Genomic DNA, 12,985 nt, shown 5'->3' with positions numbered 1-12,985 from the left:
CAGACCGTTTGATAGAGCCTGTGAACGCTGGAGACAGGATATCCCTGACCTGTCGGATGATGACTGGAGGGAGGTCGAACTGTCCTACTTCACATCTGTAGTGAGTGCGAGGGACTTCCTGATCCAATCTAAATTCCTCCATCGAGTATACTTCACCCCTGCTAGACTATTCCGCATGGGAGCAATGCCCAATGATCTTTGCTTTCGCTGTCAGGCTGAAGTCGGATCCTTCCTGCATTGTGTCTGGTCCTGCCCTAGGGTTCTTGTCTTCTGGTCCGAAGTGCTGGAGTTCCTAAATGTACACTTTGATTTCCCACGATTACTGTCTCCCTCTGTGTGTCTCCTCGGCATCATAAATGAAGTCATCAATGGCCACTATGACAAAATTTTCTTTAGGTTTGTCCTATACTACGCCCGAAAAGTGGTGGTGATGACCTGGAAGGACCAGGAGCCCCCTCCATTAAAAAGATGGATATTACTTATTAACAGCGTCATTCCCCACTACCGGTCCCTGTATGTCAACAGGAAGTGTCCCCAGAAGTTTGACCGCATCTGGTCCAGATGGTGCGAGACTCCCCATACAGCCTTATAATCACATGTGATATATACTCCTCTCCATGATGAAGGAGACTGAGCGTGCTGGTGTGTGTGTGTGTGTGTGACTGATTGTCCCTGTGTCAATAGTTATTTGTGTTGTATCAAGATGTCTGGTTACAATATCTGCTGTCACTTATCGCGGTATATCCCTTAGCTAATATTGAAACGCAATAAGATCCTGTTCATTACCACGGATGCTATTCAATTATTCTGTATTGTGGGGAAGAAAGTATGTAACAGACAATCTTGTTCTTTGGTTTGTTTATTGCAATTGTTAAAAAAAAATTTTCCAAAAATTTGCAAAAATAAATACTTTTAAAAAAAAAAAGAAAACTGGTGCACGGCCCTTAGTAAATGTGCCCTAATGTGTTGAATTATACCCAAAGTTTGCAACAGTGGGTAAACTTAGATGTCAGATGAAACAAATAATGCAGAATGTATTTATTATATTGTAATCGTAAGAATAAATATGTTTGTAATTTATGAAAATCTCTCTACTTTCTTTTCTATATTTTTGCCACTTGTAGCCCGAGGGTGTGGAAAAAGAAGAGATACAGAATGCTATGATTTGTGGGAAAGGTACTTCTGTTAGACTTTACATAGTGGTATATCATTGAATTGGTTGCAACTCTCAGATACAGATTTTAGTAATAGCAAGTGGTATAAAAATGCATGTAAATAAAGATAAATTCATACGGACATTAAAAAAAAATAATATTTGCAAAGTAACATCAAGTAATTTTGTTGTCACGATAGAGGAGAGGCGTCAAAAACCCTATTGGTTAGGGACAACCCTATTGATTGACAATCCTTCACTGATTGAGAGCACAGGAAAGGTGCCCAGACAGAGAGGGACAAAGAATAGATAACAGACAGACAAGCAAAGTTAAAAAGAACCGGGTCAAATTCAATATATCGGCGAAGCACGTAATCAAATATGAGAATGGTCAACTAACATAGCAGAAGTCAAATACACAATATAGTAAAAGCAATGGGACAGAAATAGCAAGAGAAAACTAGTAAAACCAGCAAGGAGTTCAAGGACACCGCCCCGAGCAGTTGACTGGATTGGCCATCCATCACTCAAGTCACAGGTGATACACAATTGAATTCTAAAATGAAAGCTTTCCCAGGCAAAAGACTCTCCAAGGCAGTTGTCAATCAAGGCTTCCAGCAAACAGCCCAGGCTATGGCTAAAACTCAGAACACTGCAACAAGCATTAGTGAGTTCTGACAATTGTCATGCAAAATAAGTGACAAACTAGTGTTCCTTGGACCAACAGATAAAAATATTCTGCAGACCGACGATTCATCATCCCCTAAGAAATAGACCTTACTACCTGTAATATTACTTTACATGTAGAGTATCATTTTACACAGTGTCAGACTGGCCCACCAGAGAATCAACGGATCCACCAGTGGGCCAGTCCAACACTGTGTAAAGTGATATTACATCATATAATATGTATGCTAATATTAAGTACCTCAAATATACTGTACTTATGTAATAATATTAACTCAATCAAAAAATCTTATACTCAGGTGCTGATATTTCTGAGCAAATTTTAGTAAAACTACCTGGAAAAGTAGTGGAAGGATCTCCTCATGCTTACTTCTCTGTTATTGGTAAGTTTCCATGTTGTCCCCAGTAGTTCAATGCTACTAGGATAGATAAGGTGTATTTTATTAACGAATAGAAAGTACTAATGTTATTATTTAAAATGATCCTATAATTTTATTTGCCTTGGTAGCAGCTTCCTGGTACTTGTTGCTAAAGTTTGAATCCAGCTGTAATACTGCAGGTGGGAACCCAGTGTGCAACTGAATGGACTCCACCTCCCCTTGTGCCCTTTAACCCTGTAAATGGATCTGGGTTTCACTACAAGGAACCAACGGGCTACTACCTCTAGACTTGATCATGTGGCTGACCAAGTCAAGTTGATTATGGCACTGGGGCAGCTGGTTTAGGGCCCCAAACCTAGTGACTATTTTACAGAATGTATGTCCTTTCTTTATTCTAATTCGAAATGACAAAGGTCTTCTTCTTCATAGGGGACATCATGGGAACATCAATGCAGAATTTAGGGAATCTTCTTCAACTACCATTTGGATGCGGAGAACAAAACATGGTGCTGTTCACTCCTAATATCTATATTCTGGAGTATCTCAATAAGACAAATCAGCTTACACCGGAGATAGAAGCTAAAGCCCTGAGCTACCTGAGCACAGGTAAGAGAACTGCAGCCTTCACTTTTTAGAACTCTTCTTATATGATTGGTTACTTTAACGCTTAAAGGGCTGTTCCCATTTCAGCAAATTAATGTTATTGTTTGTACTATAAAAAAAATTACACAGTTTTTCAATATACTTTCTGTATAAATTCCTCACAGTTTTCTACATCTCTGCTTCCTGTCATTCTATGGTAAGCTTCTAAGTTTACTTCCAGTGGACACAAATCTGACCATGGTCACACAGGTGCGCGGCTCGTTAGTATCACACAGAGTAATCAGAGCTGGGTGTTATAACGAGCTGTGCACCTGAGTAACCATGGTCAGATTTTTATCCTCTGGAAGTAAACATAGAAGCTTCCTATTGAATGACAGGAAGCAGAGAATTAGAAAACCATGAGGAATTGATACAGAAACTATATTGGAAAAAGTTATTGTTAATATTATAAAAAGTTATAACAAACGAAATACTAACCATGCCGTCCACAACCCGTCCCTCTATACAGGGTCGGCTCAAGGTTTCAGTAGGCCCCGGGCCACAGAGCCTCAGTAGGCCCCTTTGCAATAAACTCACAATGATCATTGTCCTATGTTTGAGAAAGGGTCGAGCACCCGAAACGCGTCACGAATGGGCATTTAAGCTTTTTAACTTGTGTATTACTTTTATTTGTGTATTTTAACAAGTACATTAAAAGGTACCGACTTTTTTGGCTAAACTAAGGTATTTGAATTTTTTGGGAAGTGTAAAGTCAGCGCCCCACAAAAGCTCTGGTTTCTTTTTCCTCTATTCTATATATGTCTGACCTTTTCCTGTCCCGCATGTAATCTCCAATCCTCACAAGACCTTCTGCATCACTCTATTTCTAACCGCTCTTCTCACAACCTCCTCCAGAGCTTCTCCCGTGCTTCCTCCATACTCTGGAACTCTCTACCACGATGTGTCATACAGTCCCCCCATTTTCCAGACCTTCAAACATAACCTGAATGCCCATCTCTTTAGTATTGTTAATAAGTAAAGCCTCAAGTCTAACTTCTGTGGTTATGTACGTTACCTCTTCTTGTTAATATTTTTATACAGGGTATCAAAGACAGCTGGCTTATAAACACCATGACGGATCCTACAGTGCATTTGGACCAAGGAGTCAACATTCAGGAAACACATGGTAGGGTGGGAAGCTGTGAGTGTGAGTGAGTGTCTGGGGGAGATTTATCATACATAAAGAAGCTTAGACCTCTTTATGTACCCGGCCAGCGTTGTGGCTCCTGGCCGGACCTGGCGTAGATCGCAGGTGACAAAAGTTTGCAGGTTCTTCAAAATAATGCAGGCACAGGGCTGGAATGGCTGGCCGGCCACGGCACCGCTCTACACCCCCCTCCACCCCCCCACGCCAACATGGCCTGGGGGAGAAGTAGTCGCCACTTTAATTGCAAATTCTTGCCCTGCGCAAGAAGCTGTGGCAAATCTCCCCCTATGTGCATCTGTGTATGGTTGGTTGTGTGAATGTGTAAGTGAAGAAGGACATATCGAAAGTATTTTTCAAATAATTGCTTGTTGCAAAACCTCTTACAACAGTCAACTAATCCACGTTAACGCTATCATCACAAAAAAGGCCTAGAGGTGGCCTCACTAAGACCCATTGGTCAAAACGAAGTAAACTATATACAAAACCAGATAACTTTATTTTTGTATGCTTTAAAAGAAATTGTGAAAATACCTCTACACACAGATATTTAAAAATCTACAGAAAGTAGAGCCAGTAATATGGAATTTTTATATTAGGGTTATATAGGTGTATCCTGGGTGTTGTGGATCGTGCTGGTTAGTTATTAGTTTATAGTTTCTTACTTGGGAAGTGATATGTTATTTCCATCCAGTGTGCCCTTTTACCATATTTATTATTCTCATACGGCAGTGATGGCGAACCTTTTACAGACTGAGTGCCCAAACTAATACAAAAAACCAACTTATATTTCGCAAAGTGTCAACATGGTATTTTAAGCAGTAACTTATTGTTACATGTTCTTCCATATCTTTCAATCGTATCAGCCCCTGAGGCCACCAATACAGTTGAAAGAAGGAGGGCATATTCAGACTCTCGTTGTAGCTTCTATCCAGGGTCTCCAGGGTCTGTAGAAGAAGAATGGTGACTTTCAAAAATACTGCAGCCCTGTCCAAACCTTCTCACTTTTCCCACAATTCCAAACAGCCAATGTTTGCTTTAAATAGCGTGTCGCTTTAAATTAGCGCTAAGAGCAGCATCTCTTAAGTTGCCTGGGACTGCAGGAAGATGTGGTGGATTTGTTCCTGTGTGGTGACCTCTGTCTATTCTGTGATGGCCTGAGTGCCCACAGAAATGGCTCTGAGTGCCACCTCTGGCACCTGTGCCATAGGTTTGCCACCACTGTCATACGGTGTGTCTCTTCACCGTGATTTGAGTGAGGAACACTAAATGATTTGGACACAAGGGGGAAGATTTACTTACCCGGCCCATTCGCGATCCAGCGGCGTGTTCTCTGCGCTGGATTCGGGTCCGGCCGGGATTCACTAAGGTAGTTCCTCCGCCGTCCACCAGGTGTCGCTGCTGCACTGAGGCCCTGAAATTCACCGGCCTATTCCTAGTGAAGGTAAGTGCAAGTTTCGTGACACATTTTTTTTTAAAAAAATGCGGTGTTTTTTCCGAATCTGTCGGGTTTTTGTTCGGCCACGCCCCCGATTTCCGTCCCGTGCATGCCGGTGCCAATGCGCCAAAATCCGATCGCGTGCGCCAAAATCCTGGGGCAATTCAGGAAAAAATCGCCGCAAATCGGAAACATTCGGGTAACACATTGGGAAAACGCAAATCGGGCACTTAGTAAATGACCCCCAAGGTGTCACTGGTGATTATTTTTTCGTAGTTGTAGAGATTGTTACAAAGTAACTGTTTTCATTCATTCAATTAACCAGATATTCCTAGAAGTGTGTCCATTCACAATTCGTCCTCAGCAGACTGAATTCAGAGGTGAATTAGCTCCCAACAATTTTTCAGTCACTCTCCATTGTTCATTCATGTTCCTAGGCACACGCCAGAAACCCAAACAACTAAAACTACGAAAAAAAAACACTCACCAGTGACACCTAGTGTCCAAATCATTTAGTGTTCCTCACTCAAATCACGGTGAAGAGACACACCGTATGAGAATAATAAATATGGTAAAATGGACACACTGGATGGAAATAACATATCACTTCCCAAGTAAGAAACTATAAACTAATAACTAACCAGCACGATCCACAACACCCAGGATACACCTATATAACCCTAATATAAAAATTCCATATTGCTGGCTCTACTTTCTGTAGATTTTTAAATATCTGTGTGTAGAGGTATTTTCACAATTTCTTTTAAAGCATACAAAAATAAAGTTATCTGGTTTTGCATATAGTTTACTTCGTTTTGACCAATGGGTCTTAGTGAGGCCACCTCTAGGCCTTTTTTGTGATGATTGTCCAATTTGGTTGAGGACCCAGTCAGGCATTTATCTACGTTTTTTGGTCTACGTTAACTCTATGATACAGCATGAGGGTCTCTTTACCTTACACACGACTTTAGGAACGTTTATACCGTCCTATTTTATACAGTACAGATTTTTCAGACATTTTCACCACTGGAATAAACCTAGCCTAGGCAGTATTTATTTCTAGAGACACAATCACAGTTCTAGAATATCTCTGCTTATGACTACATCGTTTATTAGAAGGGTCTCTTGAAATGAGATTAGTAGAATGTTCCCTGTTTCTGGAACCCCCAAGTTGTGTAATTTACTGGAGATTGCTCAGTTTCCCATACAGCACCCCCGCAGGTGTAGTGCAGTATTACAAAGTTTCCATCTATATCAATGATCTCTAGACTTGTTGTGTCCTTTCAGTTCACTTTTAGGTGGACAGTCCACCTCCTTTATCAAGTTTATATTCTTTAATAATGCCAATAGGTTTGTCTAAACCACCAATGCCTTTGGAGGTGTATGCATGTTAAGAACACTAGAAATGGATCCCTGAGCTTTTGTGGTGCTTTTGGCCTCTTTCGCCTCTTATATGAGAAAACATGGAGGTTTGGAAGAAAATATGAGAATGCCTACTGAATATAAATTATGAATTTGAGGTCCTCCAAACCGCTAGATTTCCCATGCTGGACCAGCAAACCTACCACAGAACATTTACATATCAAATGGCAGCTCCCATAGAAAGAGAATAAATCTTATGAAGTGCCCTACACAATGCTGGTTTTATATGTTGGGTCATTTCTGATCCTGCAGACGTTCTTTAAAACAGATCTACAGGATCAGGATGTCTTCTTGTTGTTTTGTCAGAAATAACATATCACTCAATGGCTCTTTGAACCATAAATCTTTACTCTTCAGATATTATATCTCTTTACAGGTTGACGGCCTTTGTCTTCAAGTCATTTGCCAGGGCCCAACCTTACATTTACATCGATCATGGGCACATATATCAAGCTCTTACTTGGCTTACCCAGAGACAGAAGAGTAATGGTTGCTTCGAGAATTTTGGTTATCTCTTTAACAACGCTATGAAGGTAAAGAGCAAGAGAAGAAATGACATATAGGGAACAAATGATGGTGATATCTGAGTGGTATATAAAAACACAACGGTGTATCCCTTGTATCTATTAGGATTGATTATGCTAAAATACCAGGAGTAACTATGTAAAACTTTGGCCGTCTTATCCATTAGAACATGAAATGTACGATAGTCCTACCATAGATGTCAGCCTTCTCTTTAGGGCAATGTCTAGGGATTAGTTTCATAAACCTGACCCTACAGGTGACCTACAGATAAGGTTTGCAGACCACAATATTTTGTAGGGAATTAACATAACAAAACTATTTGAATATGGTATCTCTATGATTGTAGTGACCTTAAAGGACATATAGCACCAGGATGAAGGATTGTAAGCCAAGTACACTGACATACTGGTGTGTGCATCCTCTGGCGGGATCTACTCTTTTTTAAGCTTACCATGCCCTTTTTTTTAGTCATGAGTCAGTCTAATTTGCACAATTTTTCACACCTTTTTAAAAAAAAAACCAAGGGCATAGGAATCTTAAATAGCAGATCCTGACAGAGGGGGCACACACCAGTATGTCAGTGTACTTGGTTTATAATCCTTCATCCTGGTGGTTGATGTCCCGTAAGCATAAAAAGGAGAGATGCCGCTGGACTGTATGGTAAAATCTATAGAAACAGAAGTCGGATGAAAATGGCGCCAATGTGTTTTTTAAATTAATTTCACCACATTTAGAATTTTTTCCAGCTTCCCAGTGCATCACACCCTGATACATCTTTGTAAACAAAAATAAAAAGCTATGAGAGCTTAGAGAAAAAAAAACAGAAGCTCACATACCTAAAAGGGCTTTGTACCAACGTTAATTGGACTACCCATAATTATCCTGTGGAGGTGTGCAATAATGACTGTTGCATGGAAATAATGACCATTTATTGGGGAATCTTTGGCATTGGCCATGTATCCTATGGCCATGTGCATTATCCCAAACAAATCACATAAAGGAATCAGAGGTTTGTTTTTTTTTGGTAAAGAAACAAAATGCACAGCACAAAAATGACTATTAGAGCTAAACTACTTTACACATTAGGGCACATTTACTTACCCGTCCCGTCTCAATCCCTGACGTGCGTTGTGCGAGTTCACCTTCTTCTTCCTGATGCATGTGAGTGCTGAACTTGCGACAAAATTTGCTTTATAAATTCCGCGGTTTGTCCGAATCAGTCGGGTTGTCCGACGTCCACGTCCCCCGATTTGTGTTGCATGCAACAAGGTGCCGATGCGCCACAATCCGATCGCGTGCGCCAAAAACCCGGTGGAATTCAGTGCAAAATGGAAAAACAAATTGCGAAACCCCACGAAAATGCGGCATTCAGACCCTTAGTAAATGTGCCCCATTATATTTTATACAGGCGGTCCCCTACTTAAGGACACCCGTCTTACAGCTGACCCCTAGTTACAACCCGCCCTCTGGATGTTGGTAATTTACTGTACTTTAGCCCCAGGATACAATGATCAGCATTAAAAGTTGTCAAAGGTGTCTCTAATTAATCATTATTGCTAATCTTGGTTTTAATGACAATCCAACATTTTTAAAATCCAATTGTCACAGACACAAAAAATTTTTTGACTGGGGTTACGATTTTAAAGTGTACATGATATATTTACCATTTATGTGTCAATCTTAAAAAATACCATCTGTATACTGAATATAAAGAGCTCTGGAAATACAATGTATTATAGTTTGATCTAAGGATTACTTTTTTTTTTCCTGTAGGGTGGGGTAGATGATGAAGTCACATTGTCCGCATACATCACCATAGCCTTACTGGAATATGCATTATCTACACAGGTATGTGCAACATCCCCCACCGGGGCCTAGCCTTTTCTTAGGGCCTGGAGGCAGCTGGGGCCCAGAATACTGGAGTGGCTGGCGGTTGCGGCCTAGGGCAAGCTGATGTCACGGTGCTTGGTATGGGGATTGGAGAGCTGTCCTACAGCCTGGCAGGTCTCCAGCAGGTGGTGTGTGCAAGAAATATGGAGGGGGAGACTGATGTACTGGTTTTCCCTGGGGCAATCACTGAGTGTCTGTAGGATAAGCCCCTGGGTAATGGATAGGTAGCCTGTGATGGTAACAGCCGTATCCAGGGATCAGACAGAGGCAAAGTTGTACAAATCAACTCACGGTTCTTTGTTGAACAACAGGTAGCAGGCAATGGGCCAAAACGGTCAAACATCAGATTTGGATTCTGGTACCGGAGTGGTCCTGGAGAGTGGTCCGCAGGAATAGCGCACCAGCCTGGTAGTAGATGGAGGCTGGGATAACTGAGATGGAGCTGTGTCCAAACTGTGGAAGCTGCAGCTCTGGGGTTAGTCTCCTGGATCCGTTCCTGGGATTGGTTTCTGTGACAGCACTAAAGGTGTGCTCCCACTGCACAGGGGTTTTATACTCCTCTTGGTCATGTGTTAGCACCTCTCCAATCACACTCCAGTTTGCGATACAGCCAACTGATTGGATAACACATTACACCTATTTAACTATTGCCTTTCCAGGCAGAGTCTACAGCTGCTATTACATAATGTCCAGGCTCTAGAACCTTCATAGAGGGTTCGCTACTCCCCCTAACTTCTCCTGAACCAGAGAGGGCGCTATTCGCAACTACCAGCCTGCCTATGTATTGGCAGGAGTGTTGCATATGTGAATATAGCGGTTTTCCCATCCAAAACTTTATCTTATGTTTATCATAAAAAAATCCATAGATATTAAACCACAGTATTCTATCACCGGTAAGTCAGTGGGCACTGGCACTCGCTTCTCCCTGCCAGCTGCAAACCGAGTCCAAAAATGGGTCAGAACAATCAATGGAAGAAGTTCTGGAAAAGTTATGTGTTCAAAATGGAACTACAATGGTGACAGAGTTTAAAATTTTGACCAAACAAAGTTGCAGATTGTATTGACCCATAGATATGCGTAATCATGCCTGTGTGTTGTTAGAAGAAGACGGACTGTGAAAGATACATTTGTATTCCAGGATTGTAACTGGACCCGATGTACTGGTGTGTGAGATCTCTTCACAGAACACAGAATAGCCCCTCCCCTCTGATCTGAGTAAGAGCAGTTGCAGGTTTTTGATTAGATATTAGATCAGAGGGGATGGGCTGGGTAGCTGTTTGAATTCAGAAATAAGAGGACACACTCTTATTGTCCCAGCTACAATTCTGGAATATAAATGCATTTTTCACAGTCCAACATGAACAAAAGTATAGTTACACAGACCTCTAGGGCTTTTGTGTATGATCAAAACTGCTGATAGGTTCCCTACAATGTCTTACAGGCTCAATATTGGCATCTTCAGCTTTTGCAGTGATAAAGCTTAGTAACATTGTAATTCCATAAACCTGAATGATTGTTCTCTAGAGAGTGGCCAAATAAGTGAAAACCTTTTCGCCATAGGATGTGGTAGTCCAAAATGCGTTATTCTGCCTGGAGAGCGCCCTGAACGAGGAAAATAACGTATATACACAAGCGCTGATGGCTTACGCCTTTACTCTTGCGGGAAGAATGGATCTCCGCTCTCGTCTCCTGCAATCCCTGGAAGAAAAGGCCATTAAGAAAGGTGAACGGCTGTGATATCTAAGGCACCAGGCGGCCTTGACTCCTCTTGTGTCGATGAATGGCAGCTTACATCTGTCCGAAACAAAACTGTGATGTATCAGTCACGCATTTTGGTTGCAGGCTCCATGATGAAAAAAACAAAGCAGATTTTTCTGTCATATATTCTTGACATCCTTATCCATATATTATACCCAATTCCCATGATTGTGATTACAACCTTTTTACCGTTGTAAACATATTGCCATACTGACACTGCTGTTCTTTGTTGACCCAGAAGCAAAGATGTGCAGGGACAGATTATAGGAAGGGTTCCAAGGGCACGCTCCCCGGGGCCCCCACCAGCAATGTCCGACAGTGAGCTCACAGTTGTTTTTGGGAGTGATGCGCATAGCACGTGTGCCTGCCTCCAAGCTGTGGTCATCATGTGTGTATAAGACTTATTTACCAGCTTCAATTCTTCTATATTACACACTATCAGAAACTTTTTCTGAAGAGGGAGCCTGGCTGTCATTAGACGGTAGTCTACCCTATGTCTCCTCACAGATCACCATAAATGAAATGTGCCTTTTTGGCTGTCACTAAGTGGCTAAGGTCATGTGATTCATACATCCAGCTAGCATCTGCTAAGATCTGCTAGAATCCTTAATAGCGATAGGACGTGTTAAAGATACAAAACATGTTATTTTCTTCATATTTCAGATGGAACAGTCAGTTGGCATCGTCCAGAATTATCAGATGATTCCATCCATCACAGAAGAGCTGCATCTATAGAAGTGGAGATGACCTCTTACGTACTGCTGTCCATGTTATGGAAACCCGATTTAACCGCTGAAGATCTGACTGCCGCCACCAAAGTTGTCACCTGGCTCATGGAGCAGCAAAACCCGACAGGAGGGTTTTCATCTACTCAGGTAGACTTCACAACCACATGTGATCCTTTTTCTTATTACATCAGATTTACAATAGGATTATGGGGCACTATGGTAACTTAGGCGTCTGAAAATACATTTAAATGCTGACCTGTACTATTAGATACCCGTTCCGATTCCCGCTGTGCGCTGTCCGACAAGGATTCAGATCTTCCGATCGCTAGTGACAAAAACCCGGGGCAATTCAGGGCAAAGCGGTAAAAAGTCGGGGAACCCGAAGAAAATGCGCTATTCGGACCCTTAGTAAATGTGCCCCATAGTCTTAGTAGTAATAATCATTTCCAACAACCAGAAGACCAGCCTTAAATGGTTTTCCATCTTTGCCAGAGCAGGGGTAAGAAAATAAACATTGGGCAACCCTATCGTTTATGCCATCCTAAAAGTTACCACCACACAACCTGTCGAGAGGCGTGGCTGCATTAGATGGCATATGGTTGCACGACCTTAAGGTTTCCTCTCCCAAGAGATCTTAGTTTTGTAAGAGCGGTCAACCTCAACATTAACCTCAACTCCATTGTTTTTTTTATTAACCAGGACACGGTTGTTGCTCTTGATGCGCTCTCTCTCTATGGTTCTCTTACTGTCAGCCATGACGATCCTAGAGCGGTCACATTGACATTGGACAATGCTCCAGTTGCAAAATTTGATGTAGAAGACTCTAATCGTCTCCTCCTGCAGAAGGTTCCTCTGCCTAAAGTTCCTGGAGAATACACGGCTACTGTCAGCGGACCTGGATGTGTGTATCTACAGGTAAGGAGCTACAAAATTGTCCATCACTGATGTAATGTTATACCTAAAATCACATAAAAGATAATTCTGTTCTTGGTGTTTGATAACAGGGCTACATAGAATCCAGAAAAATGGCCAAGTTGTTAGCTGGCTATAGCCGAGCTGTCACCTTAGTGAGGTGCATGTTGTGTCTTTAGTGTACGATTTTCAAGCTCTGTGCAGCGTTGCCTAATCTGTGTGCACTATACAAATAAAGGAATTATTATAACTATTATTATTGCATTGTCCAACTTGAAGGTATATGAATAAAGTAAATTGGTTTTC

At 41.6% G+C, this 12,985-nt stretch overlaps 1 protein-coding gene across 1 annotated transcript in view; it reads left to right on the top strand.

Annotated features, from left to right (window-relative positions):
• Positions 1-12,985, top strand: part of LOC140106773 (alpha-2-macroglobulin-like) — a 67,231-nt gene that overhangs the window by 45,850 nt on the left and 8,396 nt on the right. The window contains exons 22-30 of the mRNA XM_072131397.1: positions 1,125-1,176; positions 2,140-2,223; positions 2,650-2,826; positions 3,904-3,988; positions 7,243-7,399; positions 9,165-9,239; positions 10,842-11,004; positions 11,703-11,914; positions 12,467-12,682. Of these exons, the coding sequence (XP_071987498.1) occupies positions 1,125-1,176; positions 2,140-2,223; positions 2,650-2,826; positions 3,904-3,988; positions 7,243-7,399; positions 9,165-9,239; positions 10,842-11,004; positions 11,703-11,914; positions 12,467-12,682 (1,221 nt within the window). The remainder of the gene's footprint in view (positions 1-1,124; positions 1,177-2,139; positions 2,224-2,649; positions 2,827-3,903; positions 3,989-7,242; positions 7,400-9,164; positions 9,240-10,841; positions 11,005-11,702; positions 11,915-12,466; positions 12,683-12,985) is intronic.

The sequence above is a fragment of the Engystomops pustulosus genome, chromosome 11 (assembly GCF_040894005.1).
Source record: "Engystomops pustulosus chromosome 11, aEngPut4.maternal, whole genome shotgun sequence".
NCBI classification, from domain to species: domain Eukaryota; kingdom Metazoa; phylum Chordata; class Amphibia; order Anura; family Leptodactylidae; genus Engystomops; species Engystomops pustulosus.
Note: the sequence above shows the minus strand (reverse complement) of the source record. Positions and strands in the feature narration are given on the sequence as shown.